The sequence below is a fragment of the Acartia tonsa genome, chromosome 3, assembly GCF_053477335.1.
Source record: "Acartia tonsa isolate MP-2025a chromosome 3, ASM5347733v1, whole genome shotgun sequence".
In the NCBI taxonomy this organism is placed as follows: Eukaryota; Metazoa; Arthropoda; class Copepoda; order Calanoida; family Acartiidae; genus Acartia; species Acartia tonsa.
The window spans coordinates 51,395,664-51,413,413 of NC_137262.1; the positions used below are offsets into that span (position 1 = coordinate 51,395,664).

Here is a 17,750-nt window from a genome sequence, read left to right on the forward strand (position 1 = left end):
CATAAAATTCTGCTTCCATAGACCCCTTAACCGACTTCCTAGCTCTCATACAAGTCATTTGAGCCCAAAAAGTATGTATCAAGACCTCAAAATCTATGATTTTTCGGCTTAACCAAAATTCAATTAAAATACATTAGGGTCGGAATTTTTTCATTTTGAATATTTTCTTTCATAGCCTGCTGAATGTCGGAAAATGTTCTTTGATCTAATTTAAAACAACAAACACCATTATACATGTTTATAAAGATCACACAAACAAAAAATGGGGTTACAACTTCATTACAGGGGGGGCTAGACCATTTTAAAAACCGGTCATTTTTCGTAACGTATACTGTATACCAATCACATGACAATCTAAGACAAAATAAAACTGAAAATTACCTGCGCATACGCTTTTTCCTCCACTTTGCTCTCATTGTCTAAACTTTTTCACCTCTGAAAAATTCAGAATTAATATCCAACCAACCATTAAATGGCAAAAAGTTCATACAAAAAGTGGATAAATCACATGTATAAAAGTAGTAACTTTACAAGTGGTAAAAAATCTTCCAAAATTGGCGATGAAAATCTTCAATAGTTGGTAGAAAAATCCACGAATCGATCAGCTGATCGGTCATTCCATGGAAGGTTGTTGAGCTGGGTGAGGTTTACTTGGACCTGGCACGCATCTTCCTCCTCTTACGCTGTAGCCTGAAAAAAAAATTGTCAAAAACTTAGACAATTTGTGAAAAATCGGGACTTACCTGTGGGTAAAATGGGCTGCATTTAAAGAATTTGTTCTTGTACCAATGTACAAGAAACATAACATTTCACAGCAGAGAATATTATGATAGAAAAAGAGATAGTAAGTATTTAATCTTTTATCAAAGGGGTATAAAAAGTAGCTTGGTGACTTATCCTGTTTAAAATTCATCCTTTACGATTAATTTTATCCTTTTCATTATTTTATGACTAACAACCTAAAAAATGTTCAACTTATAGCGTAGCTTCACTACTATACAATAAAATGTCCTACCTACGCATACGCTTCTTACGCCACTTGGCTCTCATTTTTCAGCCTCCACAAGATAAAATCTGAAATACAAAGATTCATCAGTTTCAGATACCCTTTCATTCAAAAGCTTAAGCTTTATCATAACAGTTATAAAACATATAAAATGTGATGGAATAAAATATGAGGATGCTTCTTTCTTCAGATGAGGTTAATGTGGATTGACTGACACTTGGCTGGGTGAACAAGGATCAGTGTGCGCACGGACGCGCGTGCACAGTTTACTTGGACCTGGCGCGCATCTTCCTCCTCTTACGCTGTAGCCTAAAATAGATTTAAGGTTACCTTGTTACCTAAGCATTAGATATAAAACACTGCATTTAATTTTTAGCATCTCAAAATTAATTTTTTCCAACATGAATGTTAATTAGTTGTTAAACATCCTGACAAAAAAGGGCTATCTAGATATAACTTGCTTTACTAATATTACAGTTTACAACTTTACCAAAAAAAATCTTGTTAATAAATACATCGTTAAGTGATGTCAGTTTCAACCCCCCCCCCCCCATTTTCTTTTTAAAATTCCAACAATTCCGAAACTTGCAGCGTAGCTACGCTACAAACAATAAAGCTTACTTACCTACGCATACGCTTCTTACGCCACTTGGCTCTCATTGTCTATTTTACAAGAAAAAGGAATTCTGAAATGCGTATATAAATTATGATATATGATTTTGTATGTACAATAAATAAATAATAAGCAATTTAATACTTTTAACATTTTAAAGATTTTTAAAACTTATGTATGAATCTTTAGAGATAGGACATTGGAGGAAAAATTGAACATCCCAGATAACAAACAATCTTACCCCTTTCTGTAGAAAAAAAAACTAATAAAAAGTTTGGAACAAACCTATTAAAATTAAATATCCAAAATAAGAAAAAGAAAAACTTTAAGTACCAGTATGATAAACAGTCCAATGTCCCCTTTCTCCCTGCTAAAACAAACCTAATCTTTAGCTAAAAAAAAACCCTTAATTTTTAACTTAAAAACCCTAAATTATTAGCTAAAAATAATCTTTCAAAATTATGAATTCTATCAAATTGCCTATTTACAATAATATACTGATAAATATCACAGCCTTAATTGAATTTACTTTATCTAGATATGGGAAAATCATGAAATAAATCGAGAAGTTAGGGACCATTAAAAAGATAATTATGAAGTAACTTAGTGTAATTTACGTACATTAATTCCTGTTTTTAACAACAATAAATTAACATCCAACTTGCTACATAAATATCAAACGAATTCAGCTATCCTAATCATGTAATATTGATTGGAGGGAAAAAAAACGATATGGAGCACAGGACAAAAATTTACAAGGTTAAAATAGCTGAAAACTAGTTCCTAGGTAAATATTTAAACAATCCTTTTTTCCATCACATCTGAACTTCTTCCACCAACTTTCTATGCCAAATTACAAAATTTGTCAACAAGAACAATATTAACCACAGTAATCTCTAGCTCTGAACTTTCTTTCCACGTTCATCATAGTCCTCCAACACATCAGCAAGATGTTCGTTGTCCTTGGGAGCTTTCTTCTTACGGTTAGCTTGGGCCTTCTTACGCTTAGCCATGGGCAGTCTCTTTAACCCTTGATCCTAAAATTCAAAATACAGAGTTATAAATACTCAAACGAGTTTCAAACGTTGTTGCTATGAAGTAAGGATTCAGATAAACAAACTATTTATACTAGATTTATAATAGCAGGGAAAAGGGAATGTGATTCTGACAATTTAACAAACAATTCTAACTTCTAAGTGAATATTTCCCAACAACACCCTTCCCTTATTTCGCCCCCTTCTTGCCCACTTCCCTTCAGTTACACCAAAAAATAAATAAGTTTTACTCCAACTCTACACCCAAAGAAATAGAAATTTTTTAAAAATTTCAAAAGGGATTCATTGGATGCATAGCAGCCCCAGTATAATAGAAATGTAAAGCAAAGGTGAGGGAAATCATGATTTGAACTTCAATAAGAACATAAATAGTATTGTTTAATGAAAATCAATACAAAACTTACGTTGATGTATAAAGAGTTGACAATCACATAGCCACAAGGCTAGTCAAATAATAAATGAGCGGAACAAAAAATAAACAATAATCTGACCTGCATAGATCTGATGCCCTGTTTGTCCAAATAGTCTTCAATCTTCTGAATATCTAATCCATCCACTGATATAGACCTCCACTAAAAGAATTATAATATTAAGTCAAGTAGAAAACAAACAAAAACTACTAAAAGAGAAATCTTAAAGCAAAGATAGTACTAAGGCGGACATTAGTATAACGATACAAGAAGAAAAGACACTTTCTTAAATTTTGAAAAGTAAAAGACAGAACACTGGTAAAGCCCCACACTATAAATAAAAATATTCTACCTGTTTTACAAATTCTCCATCAATTTCTAGATCTGTAGTATGATCAAAGAAAAACAGAACTCTCTTCTTATCACAGGGCCGAGATATCTAAAATAAAACTTATTAGAAAATAGACTAACATTTTTAAATGTTATTACTCCAACTTTTTAGTAACAGGCCTTAAGAATTCGAAAGGAGTCTTTTAGCAACGTTTATGGGGAAGGAAAAGTGACAATAACCTCTGCTATTTAATACGGACAAACTACTTTTTTTAGTGCAGAAATAAATTTTTTTTTTGTGCTTCGCTTCTTCTAAATGTTCCTTATCCTTGTTAAGCAATATTCCTACATTTGTAGGAGGGGATTCGATTGTGGATTATTAAAACCACTAATGGTCCACTTCATTACCTGAATAATTTTTCCATTTGTAGTTAATGTTTGAACAATTTTCTCCGCATTGGGCAAGGATTCAAGCACGTCATCATACATAATTCCTCCCTCCCCGTTCAGATCCTTTCTCTTGAGTAGCTTCATCAGCTCTTTCTTGTTGACCATCTTGTAGGGAGGCTTAAAGAGGTAGGTCATCTCAGGGGTTACCTCAATCTTGGGATTGTTGGCTATAATAAATACAACAAAATTAGTTTAGATATCATAATTATGGAAAAAGAACAAATGCACATCACAGGAGAAAAAAAGTAATAAACTTTAACAAACTTTTAAGAGACGACCGTTTGAAGTTTCAATTGCCATTTTTAATTTGCGAAAGTAGTAAGAACAATATGCCTGGTTTCCAAAAAAAGGCATATAAACAATATTTGTAAACATAGCATATATTCACGAGTTTCTTGAAAATTAACGTTGATCATTTTTTGTTTCTTTCTTTAATCCATAAGGAAAATATACCAAATGAATTATTTCACACTTCTCAATATTTAATTCCATTCCTAGATATTTGATTCAAATTAAATAAAAAAAAATATATTACCTAAAGCTTCTGTGCTGAGCCACATCTTGGTAGCTCCAGTGACGTCCAGCTGATTTGTCTCGTCCAGTATTTCTTCCAGGGTTAAGGGATGATCCATCCCGTCCATGTGACGAGCTTTCATATGCCGCACTATTTTAGCTAAACACAAAATATTTTTAGCAATTACTAATGCACTTAAGTAACCCTAAATATAATAAACATCTCAACTTTTATTGATCTAATTTCAATAACATATTTTGAGACATTTGGTCAATATATTTCTTTAATTGTAAACAATTCATAAGCAGCAACGATACACTATTTTCATAGCAATTAAGAACCGGTTTTACCAAGAGGAAACAATTTGATGTTCAAACTGAAAAAAATAGCGATGATACAACTTCAAAATGCTTACCTAGAACACCAAACTTGTAGTTGGATCCTCCAGACGAGTATTTAGAAGTAAATGCGGGACCACTTTTCCCAGATTTAGCCGTAGAACTGCTTGCGGATTTTTTAGAACTGCTACCGCCAGTATCCTCGACTTTCCGCTTCTTATTCTCCACAACGGGCACAGCCATGGCCCGCCGTTTGAAGTCCTCACGCTCGCGTTTTAACGCCGCGTCCATTTTGTGGTCTGAAAAAGAAATTAACTTAAATTCTTTTCCCATTTTCTTGGTTTTTAAAATGGTCAATACTGACCTTAAGTATTAACATACAAATATTATGTCAAGTCAGTACAAACAAGACCTTTTCAGACTTAATCCATAACATACAATCCTCGCATTAGTTTATTGATAGTTATCCGCAAAGATCGGACCTTTTTAAATAGATTCTTTGGAAAATATTAAAATCTATAAACCCATGCGAGACCTTTATTACCTTCACGATTTAGAAACTTAATTTCAAGTAAAAACTTTCTCAAGTCGTAAAGAAATACGTATTATACAAAAATTACATTAATGACTAGAGCACCATTCGTTTATTTTAACACAGCCACATTTTTGTGAACTTTTTTTAGTAAGAAAATACTTAATAGCAAAATTAGGGTTCTTTCATAGAAAGTTATTAGATGTAAGAGATTCATAAAAGAAAAGGTTATATGCAAACAATATTGGTTAGTTGGTAACAAACATTCTAGGTTCTTGAGTAAGATGAGGGGTAAAAAGTTCTCTAACAATCTTGTCTATCTCGTCCAAAGCAAGGTTGACATGCGTCAGAGCCACCTCATCTGTTTCTGTTGAAAGCCGCAACCTCAAACTTCTAAATTTAATAAAAATATGTCATTTTAATTATTAAGATAATTGTAAATATTCATATTTAGAATTTGTAATAATATAACTTTCATGGTCACATACTTGTACTACGATTCATAATTATAGGTAATCTTCAAAAAAAAAAAAAAAAAAAAACTTCTTTAAATTTCTTCGATGCTTTATTATCAAGTTCCATTTATTGGCAGGGGTGTATATTCTGCACAAGATTTATTTTTTTTCCCCTGCTACAAAATTTTTTATTTTTTTTCCCCCCTAGATTTTTCTGAAAAAGTAGGGGGGGAAATAGAAAAATATTTAAAGAACTATATTTCATTTATTTTATCCCTCCTACCACACATTTTTTTAGTTTTGTTAACCAAGGAGGGGGGCGAAATGGAAAAAATGTTTTCAGTTTTCTTAATTTTTACATTTTTTTCCCCTCCAACCACTTATTTTTTATTTCCCCCCCCCCCCCCTGAGCAGGGGATCCCATGCAGAATATACATCCCTGTTTATTGGTTTAAATCAAAGCAGTCAATACAAATAACTTTTCTGCCCAACTCATTAACTCCCTTTTCACTAGAAATAAAAGTATTCAACAAGCAATAAAACTTCACCTATGAATATCCCTCAGATACTGTTCCAGAACAGTAAAGGCGTCTCTTCCCAAACCTTCTAGAACCATTGTTAATACCATAGCTGCTGCTCGTCGAACCTTTAAAAAATGACTTATTCAACAAGGATGGCAATATCTAAATTTGCCTTTTAAGAAATATTGATATATACGAATAAATAAGTTTTTTTACGATTGAATAAATATAATAAATTCAACAGAATTTTTTTTTTTTTTTTTGAAATAGTTGCGAGATGTTCATATAAAGCCACGTGATCAAAGAAACTATTCATGAATTTCTTGATAATCTCTTAAGAGATTAACAAACTAAAGAGTATTTGCGATATTAAAAAAAAATGCAAAAGCAGTATGTTCTTACCTCTACAGCTTTATCTCTGGCCGAGGCCTCTAGGTGCATCATAAGTTCTCCAGCAATAGGTCCTAGGCTGAACTTAATATTCCTGCACACTTCTCCCAGATTACTCAGACTCGAGGCCCGCACTAAATCCTCAGGATCGGAGGCTGCACCGAAAAAGGCATTCAGCAGAAGATTTTTGTACTTGGGAGTTACTTCGCCAAGTTCTTTGGTGAAGCGAACCAGGGCTTCGCCAATTTTGGTACGCGCTTCAACGGCTTTGTCGCCAAGGTCCTTTCGCTGGTATACCTAAACAATAAACATAAGCATGAAGAGAACATTTAATAAGCTGAAACTTTAAAGACAAGTGATTCGAAAAAGTGGACATTAACAAGAATGATTAACTAGGTTTAAGAAGGATAATAGCAGTAAGTTAATGAACCTTACATTTCACGATCTACATAAAAGTTAGTTTTTAACAAAGACTTCCCATAGAAAAGTAAATGCAATTACCTGGGTAAATTCTCTGGTCAGGATATCGAGAACCTTATCAGGTTCAAATCTAGCACAGCTAACCAATCCATTGATACAGGATAGATAGATATAGGTGTCATCATCCTCCAAGCTGTCAACAAATAGTTGGAATACAGAAGAAATGTGTTCTAGAGTTTCTTCATCCTAAATAGGAAAAATATGTTGACAATATTTTCATATATAGTCGAATGAAATATGAAGATTGAAGAATTAACATTAGTGTTATATCCAGAACAGAATTACGACACCCAATGAAAACTATTTTTTTGTCTTTAACATTTCTGCATGTAATATCTTTTAAAGCCTTCAAATTGTGAGTTTTAAGGCATTACTTAGATTTCCTCGGAATAAAATAATAGGCACCTAGAAAATACTTCCTCTCAATTTATGAATAAAAAAATAACTATCGGAAGCCATCATATAAAACGAAGCTTTCAGATTTACAAAATATGACATTCATATAAAATGTATAATTTTTTAACATTAATCATAAGGGTAAAATAAACAGCGATAGATAGCAAAAATAATTTATCTTTGATCAGGGACGACATTTCAAAGCGGAGACTACGATAGAAAAATAGTTAAGGTAAGAGAAGAAATAATATATACATTCATATTTAAAATTAAAGTTACCTTATTCTCAACTAGTTTATTTAGCTCAATAATACCATGGCCCCTGACAGGAAGTAGTGGATCCTTGACATCATAAAGAGCTGCCTCGTATGCACTCATTCCCTCCTTGTCCTCCAGAATTTGCATCTCAGGCTCCTCTTCTTTCAATCCTACCTTCTTTTTCCTACAAAATTATCCTTTATTAAAACACTTATGTTTTTTTTTGTAGCATAACGATTTTTAATGATTAACATTTCAAGATATAGTGCAAAAATTGTGTTATTGCATGTTAATGTTTAAAATCTCTGTTAATATCATGTCGCAAGATATTAATTTTGTTCGAAAAGATTAGGACGTAACACATTACCATGCACAGAAAAGACTAAATGACAAAAGTCGTGCTATCACAGGGTTCCTAGTCATATAAACGATGAAACGTCAATAGAACAAACTGATATTATGTAGAAAATATATAGAATTGCACCCTTATCATAAAAAAAATATTGAAGCCAGACAGCGGTCATAAAAAAAATAAAAATTACCTTGCAGCTTTAGCCGCAGCTACACTTTCAGCTTTCTCTTTCAACTGTTTCTTCCTTTCATCCATCATACAATTCTCACTGTCCTTCTGTTGGGACTTCAGCTCATCTGCTTTGGCCTATAGAAAGAAAACAACGATAATTAACAAGGTAGAATGATATCCCTTTTAAATTAATTTCTTTTATATACTACACAGGGGTATAATATTGTACATGGGATCCCCTGCTCAGGGGGGGGGGGGGGATGTAAAAAAGTGGTTGGAGGGGGAAAAAATGTAAAAATTAAAATAACTTAAAACATTTTTTCTATCCCCCCCCCCACTTCTTGGTGAAAAAAAAATAAAAAAATGTGTGGTAGGAGAGATAAAATAAATAAAATAGAGTTCTTTAAATATTTTTCCATTTCCCCACCTACTTGGTGAGAAAAAACTAAGAGGGGAAAAAAATAAAAAAAATTGTAGCCGGGGAAAAAAAATAGATCTTGTGCAGAATATACACCCCTGATACTGCAACTAAGAATCGCAGATAATAAGACAAAGTGCTATTTAATAAAGTTTTATACCTTAAGTTTCTTAGTCTCAGCTTGAATTTCTTTGGTTTTCTCCTTCATAACATTTGTATGCGCCAATACTTCTCCTTGCGCGCACACTAACTGATACAACTGGCTTGATAACCTTGATATACGTGGGTCAGGGTGGCCGCACAGTACTTTCAGGTCAGAGGTGTATTCCTAAAAGTATATTTTTATCATGAATGACTGAATAAACGAAACATTATTTACTAGGTTTTGGCCGGATATCAGTCGGCTTTCTAAAGCCGGATATCCGATTATCCAGCTGGATATCAGCTATTGGCCATCCGTCTCATATTCAAATGGTTATAAAATATACGTAAATATTTTGACAGGTGAAAATTTTGTAGTCAATTGAGTTTGATAACATAGACTTCAATTATTGGTCCGTATGTTTATTCAGTAGGATGGAGTAAAGGGGTTGGATTGGGGATATAGTTATTTTAACCCACTGCGAGTACCACTATATTAGACTGGTACATCAAATTCATACATCGATTCATCTTCAGCTACTATTACTAACCTGCATTCTTTTCCAATCATCCGAGGAAACATCCGCTTGAGTAAGATGCAGAGACAATATAGTCAATGACATATTGAGTGACTGTGTGCCCATTACACACGAGGATTCATCCACCACTGCGTCAGATTCCAGCAGCTTGGCAGCACGCTGCACTGTCGTGCCGATAAACTTGATCATACGCGGAGATTCTTTCATCAAATTGTCTTGCAATGTTTTGTCCTCGGAATAGAGTCCAAGAAGGCGAATTACCATTAGATTTCGGCGCATTTTATTCATCATTTTGTCCATTGAAGCCTAAATAAATAAGTTTGGACATACAGGATATTAACAAAAACATGCAAGGGGGAAGTTTCACGAATTTGCTTAAAATAAATGCTTGAATTTGAAAAAATAATTAGAACATTGTCCGCGGAAACTAAAATAAGTTTTAAGTTGGCCCTAAAGAAAAACCGAAGTTCAAAATTGAGAGATTTAGCTGACATTTGATTGTAAGTATTCATAAAACAAAAACATTTCTTGGAAGCAATACTTGCTCTAATCATAATTAAAACTGTATAAAGACCGCAATACAAATATATACCCTTATAAAAAATACTAACTACCTCAATTTCTAAAAGTTGTTTCTCCACGTCACAGCCAGGCTGCAGGGGTGGTAACTCAGGTTCTGGATTAACCTCGTCAGTCATAATGCCGGTCAGATCAGCTGTAAGGCTTAGGTAGAAGTCCACGACCATTTTAGGGTCCTAAATAAAGTTTGTTGTAGAATATTCTATATTGGAACTGTATTAGAAGTTATTGTAATCTAACATACACACTTACAACACAGAATTTCAATGCATTATGTCAGTTCGTTTCAGTAAGGGGGGGGGGGGGGGGGGTTAATGCAACCATCTCGTAATCAATGTATAAATTAGGGTTGGCAATCCGGATCCGGAATCCGCCCAATGTTTGGGCAAATTTTGGAATCCGAATCCGGAATCCGTTTTTTAATAGCGGATTCCGGATTCTTAATTGGTATGCTAAAATTAGCGTCTTTAGTTTTTTCTTTCAACTCTCGCTTTTTGAAGTCAAAGATTATCATCATTACATATAAAAAATTTTAAAATCTGGTTAGATTCTCGGAAGTGAATTATAGAGAACACCAAGAACATTAATATTTAGGACATGTGTAGCACTTAATTTATATAATTTTTTTAAAAAGCCTTCAAAAATATTGCTAGAATCCGGAATCCGCCAAAAATAAGAATCCGGAATCCGCAAGGAATCCGCCACTTTTTTTGACTGATTCTTTTAAGAATCCGGAATCCGAATCCGGCCCAAAAATTCGATGGATTGCCATCACTAGTATAAATGGCACTTAATATTCGAATTTTGATCTGAAATTTTGCATGAGTAATCCTTAGTAGGTCTATTTTCCCTAAATCGAAAAAAAAGTTGAAAAAGTAACGGCTAACGGCTCAGCCGTTTTGCCGTTTTTTTTTGCTATTTTTAGGGCAAATCTGTCATAAATTACGTAGAAATCAACTTTTTGAAACATATTTTTGCTTTAAATCATGTGAAATGATACAAAATAACATTTTTTAGATTTCTAGTACCAGCAACTACCGGCTAGAACCGTTTGAAAACGTTTTGGATCGGAAAAGAGCATTATGTGGAGAGAGGTTTCGTGATGGATTTCGCTTAAAAATACCCAACAAATGGCTATACGGATGAGCCGCCAGCCGTTAGCCGCTACTTTTCCAACTTTTTGTTCGATGGAAAATAGACCTACCAAGGATTACTCATGCAAAATTTCAGATCAAAATTCCAATTCTAAGTGCCATTTATACATTGATAACGAGATGGTTGCATTAAAACCCCCCCCCCCTTATGTAATTTTGAAATCGAAGGAACAATTCTATCAGGCGTTTATCAATAATAAAAGGTATTCGAGCGGACCTACGGACGGACAGACCATAAAAACGGAAAAGCTTCACTGAAAAAAAAATATTTTACCTTCAAATCCTCCAGCAAATCCTGAATAACAATACTCTTTTCATCATCCGTCAGATAGAAGCTTTGTTCCGCACTGGTCCTCGCCTTGACCACAATACCACCCTCTTCGCCGTTACCAAAGACAAGGTCCTTGTTAAGGCTCAACATGCGGCTGCGCTTAGCTTCAGGAAGATCGCATGCACTGCCGTCCAGTGCCCAGGCGCGAATTACGTCCAACGTAGTCTCAGAACTCATGTGCTTCAAGTAACGTGTGATGATCTAAAGTAAAATATTGATAGGACTTAAAAGTTAAAATACTAGATATTAATTAAATTAAGTTAATCATGGCATTTAAACTTAAACTATGGATATAAAACTTTGAAGGTATTTTCTTGTAACTTGTAGCAAAAATTAAAATAGAATTTAAAACACTCCATTATTACTTAAGACTATATATAATATTTGACAATTTTTAAAAATACTAGCGGCTTCGCCCCTAGCCTCTAGGGGCTTTGCCCCAAGAGGTGATAAAAAAATAAGGTGAAATTCGTAAAAGGACCAGGGAAATCTTCAGCAAAAAAAAAAATGGGGGGGGGATTTTTTGTGTTTTTTGGGGGGGGTTGGGGGTGTCCCACCCCCCAAGAAAATAGCCTAAATCCACCACAGGACCAGTAGGTATATACCTGAAGAGTAGAATCCAATAGTTTCAGTGGTTACCGAGATCTTAAGCTGGACGGATTATAGATATTTCTATAATGGTTGAACAATAGATTATCCTGGGATACGTAAAAAACATTTTACCGAAACTGCCATTGAAGAAAAAGTAAAAACTTTTACCTGCTTAACGGGATCACGCAGATGCGACACTCCAAAGGTGATGGAGGCATGTACTTCCAGCAGTAACAGGATCACACGATCCAGGTTGGACAAGAATATTACACATGGATCTGTACCAATTACAAATATCTTGAACAAGGATTTCAAACAATCATCCAACTCCTATAAAATTAAAGTTAATTTAAAATAATTTTACATATTAATAATGGATATAGAATATACGCAAATATTATGACAGGGAAAGATTGTCGTCAATTAAGATTGCTAAAATGAACATTATTTATTGGCCAGTTCGTTTATCAATTAGGAGAGGACGGAATTGGGTAAAGGTAAAAGGGGGGGGGGGGGTTAGTTATTTTAGCCAGCTACAAGTTCTCAGCGATGTATGGAAGTGGCAATGGATACAAAATATTTGGTAAAAATATTAAAACCTGTTCTGTGACTGTAAGACCAACTTTTTCATCCCTATCCGCGAGTCGGATAAATGGCTCCATGATGGCGTCCAGTAAATAACGTCGAGACAGGATCAAAGATCTTTCAGTAACAGCTTTGATTGACGCACATGCAATCATTTGATACACTTTGTCAGTCTGAACAAATAGCTAGATTAATAAAGACTTATATTTTGAGAGGAAAATAACTATTTAATGCCATAGCTCAAACTGTAGAGGAGCCATAATGGAAAACAATGCTATCGTGTAGTGTGGTATCTAAATTCAGTTCAAGGTCATGTTATAGAAATCAGCGCTTTAAAAATGAGGGGGGGGGGGGGGGGGGTTAATGCAACCATCTCGTAATCAATGTATAAATGGCACTTAGAATTCGAATTTCGATCTAAAATTCTGCATGAGTAATCCTTAGGTCTATTTTCCCTAAATCGAACAAAAAAGTTGAAAAAGTAATGGCTAACGGTTCAGCCGTTCAGCTGTTTTTTAGATATTTTTAGGGCAAATCTGTCATAAATTACGTAGGAATCAACTTTTGAAACATATTTTTTGCTTTAAATCATGTGAAATGATACAAAAAAAAACATTTTTAGATTTCTAGTACCAGCAACTACCGACTAGAACCGTTTGAAAACATTTTGGAGCAGAAAATAGTATTATGTGGAGATAGGTTTCGTGATGATTTGCATTGAAAATAGCCCAAAAAAATGGCTAAACTGCTGAGCCGCCAGCGGTTAGCCGTTATTTTTCCAACTTTTTGTTCGATTTAGGGAAAATAGACCTACCAAGGATTACTCATGAAAAATTTCAGATCGAAATTCGAATTCTAAGTGCCATTTATACATTGATTACGAGATGATTGCATTAAAAAACCCCCCCTTATGTGGCTAGCAAAAATTTAAAAAAAGGTAATAATTATAACTCAATCTAAGGAAACAAAATTAAAAACATTATAAATAGATTTAATATTTACTTGATTATTAAGAATATCGATGATTTGAGGACAGATAAGCTCGTAATACTTTTCCACACTTGCATAATTCCCTTCAGGGGGACTACCCAACACAGTTGCCACCAATCCAACCTAAATCACATTAGGTCAAAATTAGATATACATTTACTAAGCATAAAAAAGATAAATTAAAGTCCTTAGTACAAGTGAATTTCATCATTTCGATGTATTATATAGAGAAGTCAGCGCGCATTCCCTTAATCTCCAATTTATTAGATCCAATATAGTACAAAAAAAGCTTCTAAAACATTTACAACTGCAAATGAGAGACAGACAATGTTCAGTTCACATTCGAAAGAATTTCCCCCTCGCCTATACCTGTATCTCACCTTTTGCCAGTCCATATTATCCTCACTATCACCTCCTCCCATGTCAAGAACACCACGAATAACATTCGCCACTCCATTTTCTGCAGTCAACCTGAAAAAAAAAAACAATTATGATTTAATTTGGTTGGTATATTTTCTAAGATAACTAGGTATATCCTGTCTTTAATAGGCAAAAAAAATGAATATTAAGGCAGTTATATTTAACTAAAATGTAAAATAAAGAGGTGGTCTTAGTACTTTAACGAATTCTCAAAAAAAGTAATAACAATTTTTTTATCAGCACCAATAGTTTGGTACTTAATGCTACTCAAAGTATGGTTACGTCCGTGTATGTGTGCTATTTAATAAAAAAAATGGTTATTGTTCTATAATAGATCAATAGTTTTTAAAGTAGCTATACTACTTAAATAAACTTTTAAGTTACCTTTCAGTCAATAGCTCTGAAATCTTCTTTGAAAACCATTTAGGTGCAGGTTTGATAAAAACTATAGTTTTAATTCCAGCCTTTACACCTTTAGCCGAGCCAGCCAATACAATCAAATTCCTTACAATTGTTGGCTGGTAGCTTTTTACGACAATTCTGGTCAATTCTTTGGCATATCGCTGTTGGTCAGCTGATAGTCTGCTGTACAAGTCCGCTGTCATGACAAACTTGTCGGCAGATGGGTCCATGTTAAGTTTAGTGAATTCTTTGTCAACAGCATCAGTAGCCTCCGTGTTGACTTCAACATTGTGCTCACCATCCTTTTCTTCAGCTTCCTCTTCTAAAAGAAAAAAATTCTTACTATTCTAACTTTTGATTGTCTATCCTATTCATAAGACCGTTATCAACAAATGAACTTCTAGAAAATGTTTATATCAAATATTTCTTTATAGGAAATCAAAGTTAATAAAATCAAATAAAATATTTACCTTTTTCAGCAGGCTTCATCAGCGGAGCATGAGATATTTGAACTAAGGCAGCCAAAATATCTCCCATATGCTTTGTCAAAACCAATCCTGATAAAGACCTAAATAATGCACAAGTTAATTATGAGAATACAAGTTGATGGAACGAATATTGTGAAGAAGGTTTAAATAGCGGGACTTCATATTTTATTTTAACATTCTTATATAAAAGTAACAGGAGGTTTGTCTGTATGAACCGAAGGATCTCTTATCTGCTGAACCGACATGGTTTTCAACTATTTTAGGAAAGGGTTATTTGCTTACAACACAAAATCATTTTAAAATGTACTATATTCAAGAATAAATATTCGTCGCAAATATTTGGACAGGAATGCTAGGAATTTGAAGGTCATTAACACGTTAGGTACTATTATTAGATTTCAAGAGAAAGTAACAAATGGGTCAGTTCCATGAAAAAAGTTTTCTTCCCGTAAAAAACCACGTGGTTTTCAACTTAGGTTTTTTGAAAATAATATATACAAAATAATAATATACCTATGAGATGCCAGATCAAGAAGAGAATCTAGTGTAAACACAAGCTGTCTGTATTGCTCCAAAATACTGTACTTTGGTAGATCCTGAAATAAGAACACTTTAATATCTTTAGAGATTGGATCAAAGTCCTTCTCCTGCGTTATGAAAAGAAATTAAAAATCATAAAATTCTTAAAGGAAAATTTGTACCTATAATAAAGTACATATTAACTAGACTATTACCTTAAATATCAGCTGTAAGAACTCTGACCGCTTATGAACAGCCACCCCAACTCCAGGAAGGAGATTGGGAAGGACACCAAGAACAATCATCATTTCCAGGATGCTGCCGACACTCTTCTGTTGGGAAATACTCAATGCGTCAGCTTCCAACTTTGGACCTGATAAGAACATCAAATGAAGACTAAAATTCTTATAACTAAAGATTTAGTTTGGGATTTTAAGCCAATTCAATTGCAAAATAGCTTTAAATTACAAAAACTTAACTAACAATATAAAGCCGATTCCTTCAGTTCATAGATAATGCCAACAATTTAAAATTAATAATGAAGATTTTAAAACTACCTTTGGTAGCTCCCTCCGTGGGATTTTTCTTGGCCTCTTCCACTGCATTAATCAGCTCTAGCTTGAGATTTACTAGGGCATGAACACAACATCTTACATAGTCGAACACAGGCTGTTGATGTTCACCGTCTGTTCATTAAATAATCATGTTTCAAGTACAAACATATGATTGTCATTTATTCATTTATCAAATCAAAGCCCGAATCAGAGCTCTAATCAAATCACAGCTAAAAAGCTTTGATTAACGCTGGTATGTCTGTTGTTACAACATTAAAAGGTAAGACAAGAGGAAACAGATTGCCGAAAAAAAGTAAACTACATAAACATACTTAAATAGTAATGAAATCAATTTGGAAACTAGGAGTATCAAATATATAGGATCAGTATATTATTCTATCTTGAAAACTAAAATAGAATAATAGTTTACAATCAAGCGCCTACGAAGATAATAATCAAAATCAAGATCATATAGTTTGAAACAAAATTCCTTTTGATGTAGCAATTAAAAGTGACCCATCGACAGCTTTGCTGTAGTCTTGAGTCTTCTGTATCAATAGATTCAAGAACCATGTCTTTGGCTCTCCTACAAAAAAAAGAACAAATGTTAAACAATTATGAAAATCCAAAGCAAATAATTTAAATTCAGCACTTATATGTCGATCTTTTAAATGTTAATTAGAACTATATTAACAAGAAAATACCATACCTGGTTGAACAGATGTAGGTGTAACCAATAGGCTGACCAGCCTATGAGCTTTACCAAGGGCGTCCTCACTAGCCATCTTCACAAAGATTAAGGATACACAAAATCACTAAAATCTTCGATTCTTCACATCTTAATCATAGTCCAAATTTCACATCTATATGAAAGTACGTTCGTTCACTATATACATGAAAATTAAAAGATGTCACAACCGTTCAATTACACATCAATATATAATACTCTTAATTAACATCAAGGACATGCAGATTGTATAAATAATAGACTATAAATTACAAGAACTTAAAAAAGTAGTAGAAAATCTAAAGAAAACTTTCCACTCAACTTTCTAATTAATTGTCTATTATTAATACTAAATATAGAAATAGTCTAATGAATAAACGTAAAAATTGAAGTGTAACAAATAACTCTTTAATTAAAGGCACTTTTCACTTAAAAATTCTTCAACATAACTTTACCAAATTTAATTCCGCAGTAAAAAGTGCGGACGAACGAACCCTTTTTGACCCACGAGGCGAAACTAGGGTCCACATAAAAATAATTCCAAACAGGGTCGCCATGAGCACCTCTCATAAAAAGCACATTTTTCATAAAACTTAAAATTTGAACGCTTTACAGAAACACTATAATGTTAGTATATACCGTAAAGTAAAACTGATTTTAAATATAATCAAATACTTATTTAAAATTTACCTACTATTAATTTCCAAAATGCATATCAAATTGTTGGAATGAAAAAAATTTATGTGGCTACTCTGTTTATCCGCCCCACAAAAATACGTGGCATTGTCGCCTCACGCTCAACAGTGTCGACACAATTATACAAATAAATTGGCGCATTTTTTATATATTTTTATTTTAATATACAGAAAATTCGATTTTAATTATTCTAATAGAATGAAATAAAATAAAAAATGCAAGAGATAGGGATTTAGAGAAAGAAAAGAGTCCTTCACCTCCCCTAAATGTTACCAAAAAAATTAATTTAAATAAAGATCAACTGGGAACAAGCAAAAACAGGAGAAATCTTAAAAATGGTCTAAA

General features: G+C 33.5%; 2 protein-coding genes and 1 long non-coding RNA gene across 3 annotated transcripts; all 3 read right to left on the reverse strand.

The window, feature by feature from the left end:
* Window positions 1-434: 434 nt before the first annotated feature.
* Window positions 435-1,225, reverse strand: LOC145314534 (uncharacterized). The gene is made up of 2 exons (XR_013877799.1): window positions 1,016-1,225; window positions 435-690 (listed from the first exon to the last, which is right to left on the reverse strand). It is a non-coding gene; the product is annotated as an uncharacterized LOC145314534 (long non-coding RNA).
* Window positions 1,226-1,690: 465 nt separating this feature from the next.
* Window positions 1,691-5,049, reverse strand: TfIIEbeta (transcription factor IIEbeta). The gene is made up of 6 exons (XM_080154491.1): window positions 4,794-5,049; window positions 4,400-4,537; window positions 3,823-4,031; window positions 3,437-3,523; window positions 3,166-3,246; window positions 1,691-2,656 (listed from the first exon to the last, which is right to left on the reverse strand). Exons 1-6 carry the CDS (start codon window positions 5,047-5,049, stop codon window positions 2,516-2,518), a joined length of 912 nt encoding a protein of 303 aa, XP_080010617.1. The 3' UTR covers window positions 1,691-2,515.
* Tango6 (transport and golgi organization 6) lies at window positions 5,015-16,881 on the reverse strand. Its single transcript, XM_080154471.1, has 21 exons — window positions 16,692-16,881; window positions 16,473-16,568; window positions 15,986-16,114; window positions 15,644-15,801; window positions 15,423-15,505; window positions 14,892-14,989; window positions 14,404-14,743; window positions 13,980-14,070; window positions 13,612-13,722; window positions 12,624-12,782; window positions 12,193-12,354; window positions 11,377-11,634; window positions 9,984-10,124; window positions 9,382-9,675; window positions 8,850-9,017; window positions 8,291-8,406; window positions 7,770-7,932; window positions 7,116-7,280; window positions 6,627-6,911; window positions 6,252-6,349; window positions 5,015-5,641 (listed from the first exon to the last, which is right to left on the reverse strand). Exons 1-21 carry the CDS (start codon window positions 16,765-16,767, stop codon window positions 5,497-5,499), a joined length of 3,336 nt encoding a protein of 1,111 aa, XP_080010597.1. The 5' UTR covers window positions 16,768-16,881; the 3' UTR covers window positions 5,015-5,496.
* Window positions 16,882-17,750: the final 869 nt, after the last annotated feature.